Below are 20,342 nucleotides of genomic sequence, written 5' to 3'. Positions count from 1 at the left end.
GAGGTTTTTCCAGCATAAAATATAAATCTATAGGTCTGTTGCAATGACAGTGTTCACTACAAATCCCAGTGCATCAGGACCTCATTGTCGCTCTGTCGTAAACTATCAGTCATGTTTGATCATCCAAAACATCTGGTGTGATGTGCAAGTTTGCTGTGACATTTTAGCATGACAAGAAGTATATACTGTGCTGCTTTTTCTTTCTTTCTTTTTGTAATAGTCTGGTGAAAAAATCCGGATTGAAATAGTATCCCTCGGTCTCACGGAATCCCAGGTTGCAATGGATGACACAATAAAACGCCTGTTTGTAGAGTGCAAGTTCTCCAACTTCCCAGCAGATGAAACACCAGTGTCGCTTCCAAAACCGAGAAGGGGACAACGGGTCTACTACAATTATAGCCATGGTATGTGCTATTAAATATTATTCTGTTACGTTTCCAAGTCACCAGTGGTGTGGCTTCTTTTAAAGTGATTCCAGTTTGAATATTAGCAGGTAGGCATTTGGTAAGTTATGCTTCAACTTGCGTAAGAAAGGCCCATCAGGCCAAGCTTCCATCTTTCTCTAGGATCCTCCTTCCTGGAGTGGCCAAAGAGTTGCCATCAGGAAGCTTGCAAGTGCCTGTCACAGAAGTGACTTGGTGAGAGGTCTAGTGCGGATGAGCCAATCCAGAATCAGCAGCGAGGATCCAATGAGATCCAGTTGGCTTCTTCCATATCACCATATCACCCTTTCACTGTAGCATAGCAAAGATCAGGCCAACTGTTTTCTCAGCTTGCAAGCTGCCATGGTGTTGCAGGGACTAAGACTCTCCAAGACCCCTGACACCTTATACTTGGTTGATTAAAGCAAGGATAGGCAAAACATAACCTATTGTCCACTTCAAAAGTGGTTAACAGGGTGCTCTCCAGATATAACTGGACTGTGTCTTCCCTCAGCTCCAGCTAGCATTGCCAGGAATAATGGGCTGTAGTTCAATAACATCTCTAGTTAACCACCCCTGTTCTATATTCTCTCATCCAAGGTACAGAAGTGTATTGCAGCAAGAATCCCAGTTTTCATTAAGCTTGTTTAAAGGGGGAAATTTCTAACAATTGTTCCAGGGATAGTTTTATAAAATAGGATAGCAAAAATGGATTAAATTGAAAACTAGGCAAAGAAAAAAAAACCCTCACTAATACGTAATTTTCACAATTTTGAGAAGAGGCTTTCCTCATATTTTCCAATGTGAATTATATAAGAAATATTCTATAAGAAATAAGCAGAATTGGTCCGTCAGTGAATGGATGAAGTTTCACGATGTTCACAAGAATTACATCCAACTTGCATTACTTCGGACTTTAATTGTGATTGAATATCACCCAGGATTTAAAAAATAACACTGGCAAGGCAAGCAAATGGAGGAGCATCAAATGCTCAACCCTGCTTCAGTTCAGTGGTGCTTGTCAGGAATCAGCGCTTGGCAGATTCTACCCCCAGTCATTTTTATACATAACACTAGAGTGTCGTATATAAGCAGATGAATGCTGTTTGTTATGCCAAGCTGTAATAAATTTTGATGGCACATTGTCATGCAATAAAATACAGAAAACATCTGTGGATTCGTTAATCCCCAGGATTTCACAAAATCCAGCATTCAGACATTTCCCATTAGAAAGCTTAAAGTTAAAACTTGCACTTATCCTTGGTACAGAGCATACTGTTCTAAGTGATGTAGCTAATCAGGAACTCATCCAGCTGTTGGTGTCAGTAACTGATGTTATTTGAGTGTGATCTTATCTAGTCTGTGTGTTTTCTGTGTCAGAAGGCTGAAGTTGGGAGTGAAATTATGTTAGCAGCCAACTTGGTTTATTATTATGGCATTCATTTTCCATATAAAAAGTGCTCTTTGTGACTTCATTCCCCCCCCCCCCCCAATCCTGGGCTTCGAAATTTATTGCGCAGCAATTCAGACTTGAAAGCTGGAATGCACCCACTCAGCTTTATTAAAACTTGTAATTCCAAAAAGAAACATCCCACATTTTAATTCTAGCAATTTGAACATCTTATTTGAACTGATGTCAGACGGTTCTTTTTAACATACTATGTTTTAAAAAGGAAAAGACAGTTCATATCGCTTCCATGGCAAAACCAGGACTCACATTCTAGCTTTAAAGCAAGTCAACTTCTTTGCACTATTCCCCTGTTCCAAGCTTACTGCTACAGGTGTGACATCTCCACCTGTTACTGAGTGGTCTAGGTTGTCCTCTGCCTGTACATATCAGTCAGCATCCACTCGTCAGATTGTTACTCTAGCACAGAGAAGCAAACTCCACCCTTACGTCACATGCCTAGGGGGCAGGACTGTGCATTAGAAATGGGAACAGAGTTCTGAAGCCATTGATGGGAAATCTGTACCTCCTCTCTGCCCAGAGCTGCTAGACTCCAACTCCTATCAGCCCCAACCAGTGGGAACTGGAGGGCCAGAGGTTCCCCCAACCCATTTTAAACTTATTTGGTTGTGCCATATTCTTTTTATGCTGAACCCTGTCTGTGAGGCAGCCTGAGGGTTCAGCTTGCTGCACATTCAGGCATATAGCTAGGAGTACATGATCCAACTCTTCCTCTTGGGAAACATTTTTTGCTGTAATTGCCACAAAGTTATAACTCGCTACTAATTTCCAACATGGTTGCTTTGTTCTTCCTAGAGAATTGCTTAAATAACTGGCCATCTAATTTCTCCTTAGTGCCAGCTTTTCTGGTAAGGGAACTGCATATCAAGGAAGCGCCCTAATGAATTTGCTGTTTGATAATGTCAGTGAGAAAGCCAATAATCTAATAGTAATGAAGTCAGAATGTGTGTGTTTACTATAGCTTTACTCCATTTCTTATTCATGCCTAATTAGATTTGGGTATGTAGAATATTAGGGGTTAATTGAATATTTTCTTTAATAAAACTGAGATTTACATGATTGGCGAAGGAAGTGTACTTTGAGCTTAGAGGGAAACTAGCAGTCCCCTAGATTTTGCATGGAAAAAAATCACGATAAATCCAGATATAATTTGAGAAATCATTATTTCTTGGTAAATAATACATTTGTTTTATTGAGTTCTCATTATACTTATATCTTAGCACTGTGACTGGCTTTAAAAAAAAACTACTTTACATCTTAGCTGAGACAAAGAGATCTTTTGGAATTCTGGTATTATAAGCAACACTTAATGTAATGATTTATTTAGTGCTCTCAATTCTTCTAGCCTGTGTTTATTTTAAAAAAACTATAGGTAGAAGCAAGGTAGTCTTTTAATCAATAAATTAAATCTTAATGTTATACTATTATGGAGCCAAATGGTGTTTTGGTTCTTCTTATGTGGATCAATCTATCCATGTAAAGAACTATATATAACTCTGTGTTAAGTGTATTTAGGAAAAGATGGAAAGCGTTCAACTATCGGGATGTCAGACATATCTAACATCCATTCTCCTTCATAGTTAAACGCCCTGCTGAAAGTGATGTAAATCTGCCTGTTCCATATCCAAACAGTCCTTCCCCACCTTGGTTCCCTCCAGAAGTTTCGAACTACAACTCATATCTGCCCCCGGCAGCACAGATGTGCTACCTGGGGATGATGAGAGTGCTAATCAAAAACATCTGGAATTCATCAGACTGGGGAAGGTTGATGTATAAGGACAGTTAAGTCCTTATGACAGTTGTATGTCAGATGTATGACAGTTACATCATACAGAGGAAGGGAAAATAAATTTGAACACTTCATAACCATACACTATATACACACCCACACCCTGAGTTTAACCCCCTTACCTATGTATTTCTCCTGATCTAGGTCTTAGACATGTCCCCAAACCAGCCCTGTATCTTTGTCGCCCCAAGCTCAAGTTGAGATACCACTGCCACTAGTCCCTCTCTTCTGCTCTTTCTGGTATGTGGCCATCTCCAGCTATACCCTGCTAGGTTCCTCCAAACATCCTTCACAATTTCATAGGAGTACGGCTGCTGTTACCTCCAGCCAGCATGGCCTATAGCCAGGTGTGATGGGCACCATGTTGGCGTGTGTTGGTTTCAATATAAGATCCTTGGGGTAGGGCAGAGATAGCCAGCTTGGTGCTCTCCGAATGCTGATGAGCTACAGTTTTAATCATCCCTGACCATTGGCCACTGGGGCTGATGGGAGCTCTTGTCCAACAACATCTGAATAACACCAGGTTGGCTGCCCCAGGATAGGGCCTCTGTGTGGGTCAGTTTTAAAATAACTTGATCTGCTAGAGGTGAAAATAGGAAAGCAGTAGTAAGCAGGCGAGTGTCATGGTCATGTTTTCAAACTCAACCGAGTGATGATTCTAACTTTAAGGGGGAAATATTGTAGATGCAAGCAAACTGACCTTATACTTTCCTCTAACTCAAAATAGATAGTTACACCGTTGGGGTCGACTCTTAATTTCACCTTGACAAAATGATTTTTTTCCCCCAGACAAGGCCACCATAATTGAAATAACAAAGATTAAGTTCAGTTGATAGACACTGATAACAAGGAAATAGCATTTATATTTCATAGGGCTGAGAGAATATTGCCATGAGAATGCTGAGAAGGCAAGAAAGGGGCCTGGAAATAAGATTAATGATCAAGGGCCTAAAGAATGTTATCTTGGCTGTATATAAACCTGCTTGGGAATTGACAATAGAAAGGGGCAAGATTAATGAAATCTTCCAAAGTTTTTTTTATGAGACCTATATAGATCAGAAGCCTTTGGCTCTGTGGAGTGAGTAGTTGATTATTTGGACAAATTGTAGTTACCTGAGGCAAGGCGAGAGAAAAGGGGGGTGGTAAGAGAGAATTGATATCTAGATGCACTTTGGATTCTGAACAGGATGATAGAGGAAAAGAACTTTCCATGTTCACAACACGGAAAATTCTTTTAAAGTCCCCCCCCTCTCTCTCACACACACAAGTTTGGGACCTGTTTCACAACAAGAAGCACATCCCCAGTGAACAGATTTTGGCACATCTGTACTATTCTGAGACCATGTCAGCATTCAGGTTTGGGGAGAAGTGTCTTTCTAACCTTCATGGCTATAGAAAGCAAAATGCTGAAAGATCCAGAAATAAGGGCACCAGTAAAATCAGTCACACCGTCACAATTTTCCAGCATCCCTTCCAATCAAATACTGCTTGATTGCCCAAATTATCCTAGTTTATAGGATAGTTTGAAATGCATTGGCTGCATTCAGAATATTTTATTCCAGCTTAAGATGCCACCTATTTCCTTGACACACACACCCTTTGTGAGCTGCAGTTAAACCAGGAAACTCTAACTGTAGTTTCCTCTTTTATCTGAAGTGGAAAATTATGGTTACCAGCTTCAGAACTAGCCAGGCTATTAAACTAATTTCAGACCATGGTTTAATATATTGTTTGTTCTGAAGCTGGTAGCCATAGTTGCTTGCTTTGAAAGAAATGAGAAACTAGGTTTAATTTAACACTTACTCTTTGGTTGGTTGCTTTATGCCACAAAGCGGTGTGCTTGTGCGGGTGAAAGGCACATACCTATCTTACTAAGCCTGAGATATGTTTCCCTGAATATGGAGAGTGTGACAATAAGAAATAGAGAGACCTGGCATAAGTAGGTTCACTTGGGTAAGTAGTAGGGAGACTCCAGGGGTTTGATGGGGGAGCCTTGGATAGAGCATTCCACCTACACACTTACATGATTCTTGTTTCCCATTCATCTGTTGGTTTCCTACATACTAAGAGAACAATGGGCAAGGGTGGTAGTTATCTTGCCACCCTCGCTCATAAGAACATAAGAGCCTGCCAGAAAAGGCCAATGGCCCATCATAGATCAGCATCCCGTTCTCATTGTGGCCTATGAGAAGCCCAGAAGCAGGACCCAAGTACAGTGGAACTTTGTTCCTGCACTCAATCGGAAGTTGCGTCGGACGTTCGGCTTCTGAAAAACGTTTGAAAACTGGAACACTTACTTCCAGGTTTTCTGCATTCGGGAGCCAAAACGTCTGAGTACCAAGGCGTTCGATTCTCCCTCCCACTTGTGATTCCCAGCAACTGGTATTCGGAGACTTGTTAATTCCAACACTGGATCTTTTGCTCAGTATGCCCTCCAATATCCATTGGCCCTTACATATTAAACCCTTTCAGGGCTTAGAGAAGATCCCTCCCCGATATAAGGCTCCATGCTCCCCACCCCGTCCCGCCCCCCCAAAAAACCCCAAGCTTCCTGTAGATTTTTTTTTAATTATAATTTTCCATGTTTGTGCCTTCTTGCTTTGGTGCTTAATCTAGACATTCGTGTTTCGGGAAGCTTTAAAACTGGTGAAATGAGAATTGTTGCATTTTGCTTTTCAAAGAAGCAGGAGCCTGTAAAACTTCACAGAAGAGATTAGAAGTATAGCATATAAGATTTAGTGTGCAATGTGCGGGGAAGAAAGGAATTTTCTTCATCTGACTTTTGTTAAGCAGTACAGTGTGATTCCTCAATATTATCCCTATTCCAAGTTAGTGGGTGGCAGCATTATGGGAATTTGGATGAGAACAGTTGTTGGGAGCAGGCACAAATATTTTCTCTCCTTAAAATATTTATATCCAGCGTACAAACCATAGTTCTTGAGGAAGCTTACAACATTAAAAAAACAAACTAACACAGAACAGCATGTAACAATACATCGTAAAAACAAGTAAAATATGTCATAAAAACACAGAGCAAAAAGTAGCAATATGTCATGAAAGCAAACATCAGCATAATACCAAGAAACCCCCCACAGATTAAAAAGACTACAAAACCCAAGATTAATCAACCACTTAAAGACCATTAACAGCCTGGGTAGTCGTAGCAATACAGTACTCAACATTTGGTCTTGTAGGGTAACTCTGCAGTATTATACCCCACAGAACTGAGGCCAATAGAGAGTTGTTTACCTAAGGCCAGTTAATGGTTTCATTACAGAGCCAAAGTTTGAACTAGAGACGTCCTCATTTGTGCCCCAGTCTGCCCTCATTTACCCATAGCTGGTGCCCCCAAAATCCTGTATCCACAATGCTTTATTTAACAAGTTTAACAAAAAGAAAAGAGAGAGAAAACATGAGCTCACGTTAATGATGATAATATAATATGCTAATTAATACTAATTTAAGGATTTGATAAACTATAAAATATAATATATCATTAATATAATAATATTATTCCATTACAGAAAGAAAACATGAGCTCAAACTATAGATTAAGAACGAGAAACACCTTTATATTTAAATTCATCTGAAAGCACAAAAAGATTTAAATGGCCCAGTTAAAACTAACAAAGGTGAAGCCAGTTTAATCTCTCTAGAGAATGGATTCCATTAGTAAAGATTATACCACAGAAAAGATCCTGTCCTATCTCCCTATCCACCTCAATTATCTCCAACAACTTTTGGTCAGGAGTCTGGGGCCAAGATAAAATTTGGTTGGCATCTCTGGTCCTCAAGCCAACAAGAGCTCATATTAATAATACAGTGGCCATCAGTACATCCACCTCAGTTTTAAACATGTAAGTTGATATGTGTCCTGATAGATATCCAAACAAAATTGACATTTATAAGAAATAGGCTTAAACGTTGCAAGGGCAGTAAGGTCCTCGGGCCATTGCATAATATATGTTGGATGTTTCGTCCTTCCAGCCTCGAAGTTTAAATCTCTTGGCAACCATAAGGACTCTCACAACCCCCTCTTAGTGTCCTGCTGAAAGTCCCGTACAAGATGAATATAATTTAAAAGTACATGAGCATCTGCAGATAACAAGGATTTATCCAATACAAAATTAATGTGGACAGTAGCTTCAGACCAAAAGGGAAATATCACTGGACATGCCCACTGCATTCTTATCAATTAATTTCCCCGTAGTATCTGTAAAATCCAGCTCATAAAAATTTGTCTTAATGCTTAAATTTGTGACTTCACGTATGTGCCTGTGATATTGGAAGATGCTCCAAACTGGTGTCCACATTCGTAACCTGACTGAAGGGTTTTTGTTTTTTTATTATTTTATTTGGGATATAAAGAGATGAATGTCAGGCTGTAGCTTTCCCCACTCTGCTGGTCTAGAAGTCTTTCTTATTGCCTGTTCTGGCAGGAGAGGGGGATTAAATTACTGGGGCTGTCAGAAAGGACAAGCGCTCTGCCATACATTATCGCTATCACTGACTTTCACTGGGCGAAAGAAAGAAACCACCGTAAATCCCCTCCATTGCGAAGCAATAAAAGCCACTGGCTTTCACAGTCGTGACTGCCAGGGCCATTAACAGGAAATGACAACTGTGTGGCATTCTTAGATGCTGCCTGTATCTCTTCTGACAGTGTGAGCATAAACCTGCCAGCAATATGACAATTGGATCACATGACTGTTCCGACTTCCATTCCGGCTTTCATTGTTGATTTTCCTTAGGAAGCATGGAAAGAGGCAGTTAGTTCTTCCCCCACCAGGTTCTCTTCCCCCACTCCTCAAATTATCCCTTTTAAAAATAGTGTTACACAAGTTCCCATAACGTACCATAGGTTAACTTTTCACATGTCTTCTGTTCTCACAGCTAATTTCAGAAGCTGGTATTTTAAAAGCTATTTATTTATTTTTGCATTCCTTTTACAAGGCAAATTTAAACAAAGAGTTAACTGGATATGTAGGCAATTAAGGGAATGCCTCAGATTAATTCTCCCAGTATTTCTATTTTGTACCACACCATTTGGTTTATTGCTCTTACTGTATTTGTATATTTATTTTTTAACTGCATTGAATTTTTAGGAAAGGTGGGCGATAAATGTTTTAAATAAATAAAAGAGATGTGCTCCATCCAGCAGTCTGTTGCAGATCTGAGTACTCCAGTTGAACGCACAGAATGTCCCCTCCTGCTTTTACCCCAAAAAGCTTTCCCATTCATTTTGAGAGGGAGTGCGTCATTACATGCAGCTGAATTGCAATTAAGAAATAAGCTAGCACACACAAGAATTTGATCTGTGTATCTGCATGCATGCATGGTTCTGGATTGGAATAGTGGGGTAGAATCTGCATGGATCCTTTTAAGCTAAGCCAGCCCTATTCCATAAGCCATCACATTTATTATTATTGTTGTTGTTGTTATTATTATTTATTTATTTATTTATTTATTTATTTATTTATTTATTTCTACCCCACCCATCCGGCTGGGTCTCCCCAGCCACTCTGGGCAGCTTCCAACAGAAGGTTAAAAATACATTAAAACATCAGTTATTAAAAACTTCTAAATTTCAGATAGTTGTTTATTTCTTTGATATCTGATGGGAGGGCATTCCACAGGGTGGGCGCCACTACCGAGAAGGCCCTGTAACTTTGCTTTTCGCAGTGAGGGAACCACCAGAAGGCCATCGGCTCTGGACCTCAGTTTCCAGGCTGTGCGATGGGGGTGGAGACACTCCTTCAGGTATACTGGGCTGAGGCCGTTTAGGGCTTTAAAGGTTAACACCAACACTTTGATTTGTGCTTGGAAATGTACTTGGAGCCAAGGAAGATCCTTTAGGACTGGTGTTATATGGTCCCGGCGGCCACTCCCAGTCACCAGTCTAGCTGCCGCATTCTGGATTAGTTGTAGTTCCAAGTCACCTTCAAAGGTAGCCCCACAGAGATCGCATTGCAGTAGTCCAAGCAGGAGATAACTAGAGCATGCACCACTCTGGCGAGACATTCTGCAGGCAGGTAGGGTCTCAACCTGCGTACCAGGTGGAGCTGGTAGACAGCTGCCCTGGACATAGTATTGACCTGCGCCGCCTTGGACAGCTGCGAGTCCAATAGCTAGCAGATGTCTTGTAAGTGTTTGGGAGGAATTTAACATAGCATTAATAAGATTGCCCTCTCAGTGCAAGCATTTCTGCCTGCCTGATGGAAGGATCTCCCCTCCAGGTGCTATTCTAGAATTTCTCTCATGCCACCACTGAGCCAATTGGAGCAGATGAGGTGGGAAAACCCATTGCACTAGCAAAAGTCATTGTGTGGGCTTCTGCTAGTTGGACCCATTAGTTGAACCAGTCTCTTATGTTTGTGCCCCAAAAGAGGTGCCCCCTATGCAAAAAGGGGGGGCATTTCCACTGCCTTCCTGTGCTCTCTGTTCCACGTTCTATATTTACAGTTAGGAAGTGCTTCCTTACATTTAGATCAATGTGCTTCCCATAGTTCAAGGATGGTGTTTCTCCTAAAACCACTTGCTGGGGAGCAACAGTGGAACCCACCTGCCCTGCTTCAAAAGGTGGGCCACTCAGAACAGGACCATTGGAGAATGTCTTCAAAGACAAGCCAGCTCAAATGTGGGAGCCAGTGTCTTACACTCAGTGCCTTGCATCAAGAGTGCTTCAGGAAACAGATAATAAACAAATGGAAATGGTTGATATAGTACAGTGGTACCTCGGGTTACATACGCTTCAGGTTACATATGCTTCAGGTTACAGACTCCGCTAACCCAGAAATAGTACCTCGGGTTAAGAACTTTGCTTCAGGATGAGAACAGAAATCGTGCTCTGGTGGCGTGGCAGCAGCGGCAGGCTCCATTAGCTTAACCTGAAGTGGTGCTTCAGGTTAAGAACAGTTTCAGTTTAAGAACGGACCTCCGGAACGAATTAAGTACTTAACCCGAGGTACCACTGTACATTATTTATTGCACTGCCTACCGTATACCTGTCGCAGAAAAAAATATATGGTTATCTTGTGTCACAGTGTGTGTGGAGATGGGTAAGCAATACAGGTAATAGTAACTGACTTATTTTCTGATGAATGCGAGTATATATCCTTTCAAGTTGCACTGTTTCCAATTGCTGCAAAGAAAATCCAGCTGCAAATCTTGAACCAAACACCAGTGCTTTGTGGAAGGTGGCTTGAAAATCTGAGCCAGTTAAATCTATGAGTAATCCTAGAAAGTTTTAAGTTTATTTTAATTTTGATTACATTTTGAACAGAGAGTATATTTATCCATGTTTTATGTCCATGCTGATAGGGATTTTACTGTATTTGCAGTAGCCTATGGCTACAAGCATTAAATATTTATTAGATGGGGGGGAATCCCCCTCTTTACCACATTTCAACCAACTCTGTGATATGCACAGCTGAGCAGTTAAATGTATTTAAGACTCAACAAAATCATTATAAGGGCCCTCAGACATAAGGATTCTAATCCCACAGGTATTTCTACATTTTGCTTTCCTTTTCTAAAAGTAGATACTTCTCTGGATTATGTAGCATTATGTCTACTTTCTATTCATCTACACTACACTTTCTTATTTATAAAATTTGCAGTTTAGTGGATTCTGGTTTTTAATTCTGTTCCTCAAAGCAGGGCATTAAGAACTATCCCACAATCCTTCCCTTCAGTGTGAGGGGGAGAAATTGAGTACAGTAAAAGGATTTACTTACCCTCATTAAAGGATGCATATGGTAACATCTTATACAGAAGCAGACCTTTGGTACATTTAAACATTTGGTACAATCTACTCCAGCTGAAATGAGCTCTCTTACTTAAAACCTTGGGTTAAGGCAACCTTCCCCAGTCTTGGGCCTCCAGATGTTGGACTACAACCCAACATCATTCCCAGCCAGCATGACCAACAGGCAAAGATGATGGGAGTAATAGTCCAAAAACATATGAGGACTCAAGGTTGGGGAAGACTAGGTTAAGGGGGCTTTCCCAGCCCAATGAACCTGGGGGGCTTGTGCTCCCCAACTCAGCTGTGATCCTTCAGAGTAGCCCAGAATGAAAGAAAAATAAAATAGAATCATGCCGCATCGTAATGTACAGTCATCTAAGCCATAAACAGGAACTGTTCATCATGGACATTGGCTGAAGGAATATTTGAATACAGGTGTGTTCCCATGTAGAGAGAATTTATACCACGAAATTTCATAGTGATTGGATACCTGCCTTATCCAATGGACCCCTGTTAATCAAAAAGAAAATAACTTTACTATAAAGTCTATAGGCATTATTCGCCTTACCATGCCATTCATCTCTGCAGCTGGGCTTTGTGGGATAATACTCATTTCGATGACTTAAAACGAAAGGAAGTTACTTTGAAAACTAACCAGCAAAGCAAATTGTGTTCATTTCGTTCATTGCAAGTAATCGCAGCCATTGCCATTTCCTGTTGCATTTTTCAGTGATACATGTGGACCAGGCAAACAATAAAGTGAAGCGTGATTTCCTCAAGGCCATGCTTCAAGGATCAGAGCCCAGCCCCGGAAGGTAAATTTTGCAGCAGAATGGGTCAGATGCCCTTCAACTTCACAATTTTGTATTTCCATGTGATAAATGCTACATGTTTCTTTCAAAGGTACATGATGTTGTCACATAGTAGCACCTGAATTTTATTTATTATTTATAATTTTCACCCCCCCAAAAAAAAAAAAAACAGAAAAGAACAACAAGCACAATGTGTACCATTTTTTCCCCTTCAACGGGACAGTCATTCTCCTTGTAGAGGAGTAATTGATCCATGCTGTTTTGATTGTGGTTCAGAATAGCTGCTGGTTCAGGTAGAAGTATAAGGACTCCCAGTCAGCCTTTCGCACACTTAAGTTATCCATATATAGACAGATAAGCAGTGCAGACCTGAGGGTAGTACTTGGCAATAAGACGGTAGTCTTTGTTTTCTCCATTTTACTTTAAAATTGAGCTTCATATGTTGGCTGGTGCACAATTTTTTAATGGAATCCGACAGGAAGTGCCATAAAGTGATCCCTTAAGAGCAGGCATGTATCACATCTAAAGCACTTTGAAGTTCAGAAAGATTTTTCTTTTCTTTTTTTCATTTCTGCAAACAAGGAAAGGACTTCCAGATTTACTGCATACATTAGTAAGATGGATAACATGCTGGTGCGAGCAGAACTCCAAATAAAGTTACAGATTTCCCAATAGTGCCATATTCTGTGTCCCGATCGTTGTTTCACAGGACTAATTTGAGTCCAGTGACTAAGCAGGATCTTTTGCTCAAATGCTGAAATTCCACAAACATTGGCATGCTGCCTCTGTACAATCATTGTGCAAGGTTAAGTCCATGTCATTCCAAGGGTAGAAGATTAAATCCTTTCCCACTGAAATCTTTCGAAAGCCCATGCATGAGCGCGAGATAGATAACCTTTTCCTTGTGTTCTGAAATGATTCTCCTCTTCCCTCACCTTCAAAGACTCCAGGGAAAGTCCACAGATTCCTCAGGAGGCAAATACCATTGCTCAACCATTCACCTTATGTCACAACCAGCAGTTAGTAATGCTCAAGTCTCATTTATTTCAGTAGGAATCCAATGCACATAATTGTGTGCATGTGTTGGTTTAATTTCTACACATGCCCACAATTATACTCTGTCCTGCGTTACATTTTGAAGGGCAAGGTATAATCTCTTAATATATATATTTTTTAAAAAAAGTAAAATCAGATTATATATAATTTCAAAATACAGTGTGCTAACTTGTCATTCAGATCCACTCCTGCTTTATAGCAGGCTCACTAGAAACATGTTTCCCTTACTGCTGACATCTTAATTATGTGGAATTGGTGTACATATTCCATTGCCATGCTTCAAACGTTGCTTTTTACCATCTAGAATTAGGTTGAAGGAACTAGATGCATCTTTCTTGATCCAATTTGTCTTGTTGGAGATTCTTCATTACTCTCTTGTGATTGTCCTTCTTGAATTAGTAGCAGAGCATATGCTTTGCATGCATATTCATGTTCAATCTCTGGCCTCTCCAGTTAAAAGGATATCATGTACCTTCTCTGAGCAAGACCATGGCAAGCTCCTGCCAATCAGAATACACGGTACTAGGCTGGGTAGCTGAGTAGTCTGAGTCACCATAGGTTGTGCTTATCAGCTCTTGCCTTGCGGTGGCCAGAAATGGACACCGTACTTCAAATGAGATCTCATGAGTAGATTCTGCCCCAAACCATATAAATCTGTACCTTGCCCTCGTTGCAAACAAGATGCTCACTTTCTTGTTCAGTTGCATTTAGTCATTCATTTTGAAATCCCTACCTCTTCCCTAGAAATCTGGTTTTTGACCCTTGCGGTTAAAGGTACTGTTCCGCGTGCATTTCAAAAGTGTGGAGCAACGGCAGTAAAATAGCAATTCATGCCCTGCTGTGGCATCATAATTACCATAATGCCATGACTGGCGCAACCAGCTTTCCATGTGGATCACTTGCGTGCCAAGCCAGGACATCTCCCTCTGTGGGCTATTAGTATGGCAGCTCAGCACGTGGCTGAACACGTCCACACAAAAAGCCATCTGCATCTGCTACGGTATCCGCAAAAGGCTTCCGCCACATGGAAGCGTTTTTCAGAAGTTACCATCCCACCTCCAGAACATCTGAAGCAAGCCTTGCCGTCTGGGCAGGCTCATCCATAAAGCCTCCTCACTCTCGTTCCACCTTTTAGAAGTTGGGCCATCAGGAAGGGAGATGCAGCCCTCGAATGCACAGACGCAGCACATTTTGAAGTTGGCGTATTGCTCCCTCGGCACATGTTTCCTATCACAATGCCTTATATAATAATAATAATAATACCAGAACTTTTTTTCCCCATTTGAAACAGGAACTAAACTTTAAAGTTTAGGAAACCAAAGGACCCAGGATAAAAATATCATTCCAAATTGGCTGCACATGGTCTAGCTATAGCAATAGGATAAATCAGTGATAACGGAAATTAGGACTAAAATTGCGTAACTTGAACACTGAACCCATACTCAGTCTCTCAGCAGTAGGGGCAAGGGGGACTATAATAATATTGGTCTATTACCTGTTTGAAAGGAGTGCGGAAAGTTTGGAACTCTTGAAATGTGTCCTATAAATGCAGAGTTTTAGTAAGATGATAAGAAGTGCACATCAGAACCAAACCACCCACCCAGATTTTATCTTTCAAACCCTTTGATTTAAATCTGGGATGGCTAACCTGTGGCAATTCAGATGTTATTCAACTACAGCTCTCATCAGCCCCAGCCAATAGGAATTATGGGAGTTTTAGGCGAACAGCATCTAGAGGTGGTTTGCTATCCCTCGTTTAAAGGCTCTTCCCACGGATTAATCAAGTTACACTGCATCCCTGTACCTCTCTGCTGTGAAGTAAGCCCCACTGAGTACAGGGAACTTTCACCTGACATATAAGATTGTATCCTTAAAAAATTAATAAATTAATTTAACCAGTTTAACATCTGGGGGCCTTTAAGGCAGCAAGAGTTTCTTTAAGCCTAACACCTAGAAGGGTGAAATGAAGGGGACGGGAAGGAGATGCTGGTTTTGTTGGAGCAGCTAACACAGATAACAAGCACACTCACAACAAATCTCACAGAATAGGGTTCGATCAATAGTATAACCCCACTTCAACCCACTAACATTTCATGAAATGAAAGCAAGATTTGGCTTCAGACCTATCTTATGTAGGAAGGTGCTTCCCCTTACCATTCCCATTTTGATCTTTTAGAAGCGAATGTGTTTTCTGAAGCAGTATCTACAATATCAACAGTGGGATTAATTCTCACTGACGTTGATGTTTTCATAGATGTCATTTCTTGACATACACAGCATACTTTGACTGTCTACAAAGCCAACATTCTGTGGTCTGGCTAGACCTCCCGATTGTGGCATGGATGAAGGTGCCAGGGAAAGTTAATGAGTTACATGTGTCTCTATGGTTTGTACTATTCCGTGTTTTCAAGTAAACAAACGCAGGCGAACATAGCAGGGGGAAGTAGTGGGAAGTAGGATATTTGTCTGCTCCTTAAAGGATAATGTACTTTTAAATTTGCCCCAAATAGTATCTTAGTTTTATTCTGTATTCTGACTCAAGCGAGTGTCGCATTCCAAAGGACAGTTCGTTCCAATTCTTTGTACTTAAGTGGATAATTTTATTGGCAGAACTTAGCATTGTGACTAAGATACTTTATGCTATGAGGAATGCATACAGCTAGAGGACATTCTCATATATTTTACGTATGTGTTTGAAAGCTCTGTTTAATGGGATCGTGGGATCTTCTCTTGCTGACAAAAGGTTTTTGTGGTGTGGTTTTTTTGAGAGAGAAAGACAGAGAGAACAATACAGATACAGAGGGAAAGTTGTCTTCTTGTGTACATATTTAAAAAAAATACATTTAAAGCCAGGACTCACAATGTCATATTTTCTGCAGCTTAACCTTGTTGCATGTTCTTGGAAGGCCACATATTTGTTGTTGTTGTTATTTCCTGTGAAGTTTCTGGTGAAAGAAGGGCACTGTGGCCACCACAGGCACTGACCGTGTCCCTGATTTTTGCTCTTTGAACAGCAGAACTATGTGGCCTGTCACAAAAGGGGCTTGACACTCAGGGTTTCTTAAAAAAAGAAAGAAAACATTTGCCACGCAGCATGTCGAACTGCTCTTCTTGACCTTCAAATCCAAATCTGCAGTTCCTGGCATCCTCACCATCGGCTGCAGACCTCTGAATCCATTGGACAGTACTGGGAACTGGAGCCCCAGGACAAGAGCTACTTGGAAGTTTGTCCAAGGCCTTTAGGGAGCCAAGTGGGATTTTTTGCCTCTATATCCATTTCACCCACACCAGCACAATGTTGCATCATCAGCTGCTTTTGAAAAACTCCCTTGAGTGATGGTTTGTCATTCAGCAGAGGAGTGGGGTGGCAGGTGCTTTAGAAACACAAATCCCAAAGCTGCCTTGAGCATATACATAAGCATATGCTTAGGGACTGTTGCTCAATGGTTATAGCATTTACTTTGCATACAGAAGGTCCCAGGTTCAGTCCCCAGCATCTCCAGGTAAGGCTTGAAAACATCCTAGCCTGAAACCCTGGAGAACCATTTCCAGCCACTGTAGACCATATTGAACTAGACGGGCCCAATGGTCGGACTCTATATTAGGCAGATTCCTATATTCCTATGCTCTTTGCATCCTGGTCCCTCACTGAGTGTGTTGGGAACCTCTCAACAGTGTTGTAGCCCTTATAGAACAGGAGGAACAGAGGAAGGATATAGGAAGCTGGTCTAAAGCCATGCACAATGATTTCAAAATGAGACTGCAGCCTAGTTTCCTTCTGAAAATGCCATACACACCTTGAGCTGACAATTGCCCCCAAATGTGCTATTTACTGCAAATGGCACTCTGAGTAGGAAATAGCCACAGGCAGCAATTTCTGGCAGGAAACTGGTGGATTGGGGCCCTGTGGCTGCTTTCTCTTTAAAATTAAAGCACCCAGTTCTTAAAAGTGTGAATAATTTGTAAATGACCCTGTGATTCTCCAATGGAAGTTAAAACTGAAATACAAAAAATAAATATTTAAGTTCATTACTCCTCCCCCCCCTTTTTTTTTTTCCTTCTCAGCATACGATTTACAGTAGTAAGTGACCCTCCAGAGGATGAGCAAGATCTTGAGTGTGAAGATATTGGCTTTGCATACGTCAGTCTAATGGAGATATTTCGGAAAGGGCAAGACGTCATTGACCAAGACATCAACAGTGAGTTTCAGGGCATCTTCTCTTTAGTTTTGCTTTCTCACAGCTCTGAGGATTGTATCCAATGCTAGTTCTACTTAGAGGAGACCCACAGACATTAATGAACCTAAGTTATTCAGGTTCATGTACTTCTGTGAGTCTACTCTGAGTAGCACTGGCTATAACCCTCAGTTCCCAAATCTTTCCCAGGTTTGTTTGGGCTTCCACCCACCTCCTGCTTGGAGAGGGGGAATTTTTATCAGGTAGTCCTATAGAAAGAGAGATAGCAAAGAAAACCCAAGTCATTTTGTTGTCTGAAACAAAGGACAAAATAGCACTTCCCCCCTTCTCCATTCCATGTGCAAAACACAGCCACTGCAGAGTGTTCCCCACCACACCTGAGCAGAGGCCATGTGACACACACAACTCTCATCACCCCTCATCACCTGCTGACTGAGGCAGCCACTCTACCTAATGATAGAGCTGGCCCAGATAAATATTTTTATAAAAGTGGATTTTGGATTGTGGCAGTTCTTGGAGTGCTATTCCAGACCTCATAAGTGAAATATGGTTATAAAAGGTGTATTAGCAGCTGGTGGTATTTGGGAGGAGTTTACTACAATTCCTAAAACAAGACAGAACCCAGCATCTTCCTTACAACTTAGGTACATTCTTCTGAACCAGACATCAAGCATTTGTTCTTGAACTGGTAATCTTAGGTCACAACTAGATTTTTGTTTTGGTTGTTTATCCTAGATTTTGTCCATATCTTTGCAACAGGTCAGTTAATGTAGTGTAATCTACCTAGGAAGAGCCCACTCTTGTGCAGGAGAGCGGGTTTCATCTTCCTCCACAATAAGAAGGTGATGGCAGTGATCCTTCATCTATGTGTTTGTAGTTGGCGAGAACCCAGGACTTTCCACAACTCTTATCTCGTTCTGCCTGTGTTAAACGTATGCTCCACATCTGGAGATGTGGTTAGCTCATGGTCTCAAAAGAGCATTTTCTCAGATGCACTTACTTGAAATGGCCAAGCGTTCTGTTACTACAACACACACACACCCAATCTCTTTGTGCGTGTGAATGAAGGGCCTTTGCATTTCCGCAACCGAAGTTGAAGCTCTTCAAAGGTGTGGAATGTGAGGGTCTGTGAACTTGCTATTGACATTGCTTTCCCTCTCTGCTTCTTTTCCAGTTTTTGATTCACCAGATGGTGGAGCGGTAATTGGGAAGCTCAAAGTAACAGTAGAAGCCCTCCATGCTCTACGCTCAGTCTATGAGGAGGTCTGAAAATGAGAGCCTGTGTCGACAGATGTGCTTTCTCCCCGCATAACCAACGCACAGGCTAGATCTAGGAAGAGAGAGAGAGAGATGCTACAGAATATTTAATGTATAATTTATATGTGAAGGATGCACAATTTGCAGCTGTAAACTTTGTATATTTTCCTGTCTGTTTGGATTTTCCTTTTTATACATTTCCCTCCCCAACACACACCCTTAAGGCTACAGCCCCTACCCCACAATGGACACCAGCTTGTAAATAATTAATACCTACATGATTGAATGATGTGCTTTATTTGCATTTTCAACATGATGTTTGCCTTAACATAAAACAGTAATAAAAATGCAAGTCAAATTTTTAATTTTTAATAAAATAAAAAAACCTTAAGCCTTAGAAAACTGATTAAAAATACTTTTATGTTATCCCTAATCACCCCACTAAATGGAATGCCTGCGATTAGCCTCATTAAGGATTTTATACTGTGAAGCTTTTATTAGAAGCAATATATGAAAATTACTTGGATTAATGTGTTAATCTGCCTCTTTAAAATGCTAATATCCATTTTATGCACATTAAATCTCAGTATGCGTTTTCTTTGATGCATGCCGTTTCTATCAATTAAATATAAAGAAGGAGACTGGTCCCAAGACTTATTAAATTACTGCAAGCTTTTATAAAAAGAAACACACAACTTTTGCCCTTCTGCTAACATTATAATCAGTTGTTTGTGATTATCAAGTTTTTTGAAGGGAGAGGATTGTGTAAACCTCCCTTTTTTGTTTTGTTTTGTTTTTCATCTTCAGGAAAAAGAGATTTACATATTTCAACTAATAGCTATCAAAGTGCAAGATGAAACCATAAAAGAATCGATCAGATTATCTTACGCTCCAGGCTGGGCCTTTGGTTCCCTTCTCACCCTCACCCCCCCCCCCCCACCACCACACTTAAAACTTATATAAAACATGAATAACAAATAGTTGTATCCTGATAAACAATGATTGAAAACAGCCTGGAAACTCAATTTTCCAGCTTTCAACCAATGCTGATGAAGGATTTAATTGATTTTTTTTTTAATTGAGCCGTGGATCAGCCCCTCAAAAAAGATAGAAGTTTCTAGATAAGATTCATTTGGAATAGCTTATGCTTTTTCTATTTCTGAATATCTTTTTAGTGTATTTTAAACGGGATTTTATAGGTAAAGGGGGCCCTTTGCCGTTTACAAAAAAACAGGCTATATTTATTTCGTAAGCATATGTAAAGTATTCAGAAAGATAAGTAATTTATTAAAATCTACCTAATTTGCCGTGATATATTAAATCTCTGCTTCAGTGATCACAGGCCATTTCATTTACAGAATTAGGCATTCCCTCTTTGTGTGATTAAAGCTCTGGAAAATGAGTTCTTTGCTCCTATTTGTGAACATTCAGAGCCTGCTAATGGCAAGAAGATGGAATAGATTATGAGACAATTCATTACAGTTCAACAGCACAAAAAAAGCCAGACAAAATGCAAAAAGAAAAAGCACAACTATGAATATCTGCATATAGTTTGAACCATCTGTGCTCTAATGGCTTGAGATACGCCTCTTCAC

At 40.6% G+C, this 20,342-nt stretch overlaps 1 protein-coding gene across 1 annotated transcript in view; it reads left to right on the top strand.

The window, feature by feature from the left end:
- RPGRIP1L (RPGRIP1 like) overlaps positions 1-18,920 on the top strand; it is a 74,335-nt gene extending 55,415 nt beyond the window's left edge. Inside the window, exons 23-26 of the mRNA XM_079988977.1 lie at positions 221-404; positions 12,157-12,241; positions 17,360-17,493; positions 18,665-18,920. Coding sequence (XP_079845103.1) covers positions 221-404; positions 12,157-12,241; positions 17,360-17,493; positions 18,665-18,759 — 498 coding nt within the window. The 3' untranslated portion in view covers positions 18,760-18,920. The remainder of the gene's footprint in view (positions 1-220; positions 405-12,156; positions 12,242-17,359; positions 17,494-18,664) is intronic.
- The last annotated feature ends 1,422 nt before the right edge of the window (positions 18,921-20,342 follow it).

The sequence above is a fragment of the Podarcis cretensis genome (assembly GCF_951804945.1).
Source record: "Podarcis cretensis genome assembly, chromosome: 8".
Lineage (NCBI taxonomy): Eukaryota > Metazoa > Chordata > Lepidosauria > Squamata > Lacertidae > Podarcis > Podarcis cretensis.
This window is presented reverse-complemented; position numbering and strand designations above follow the sequence as displayed.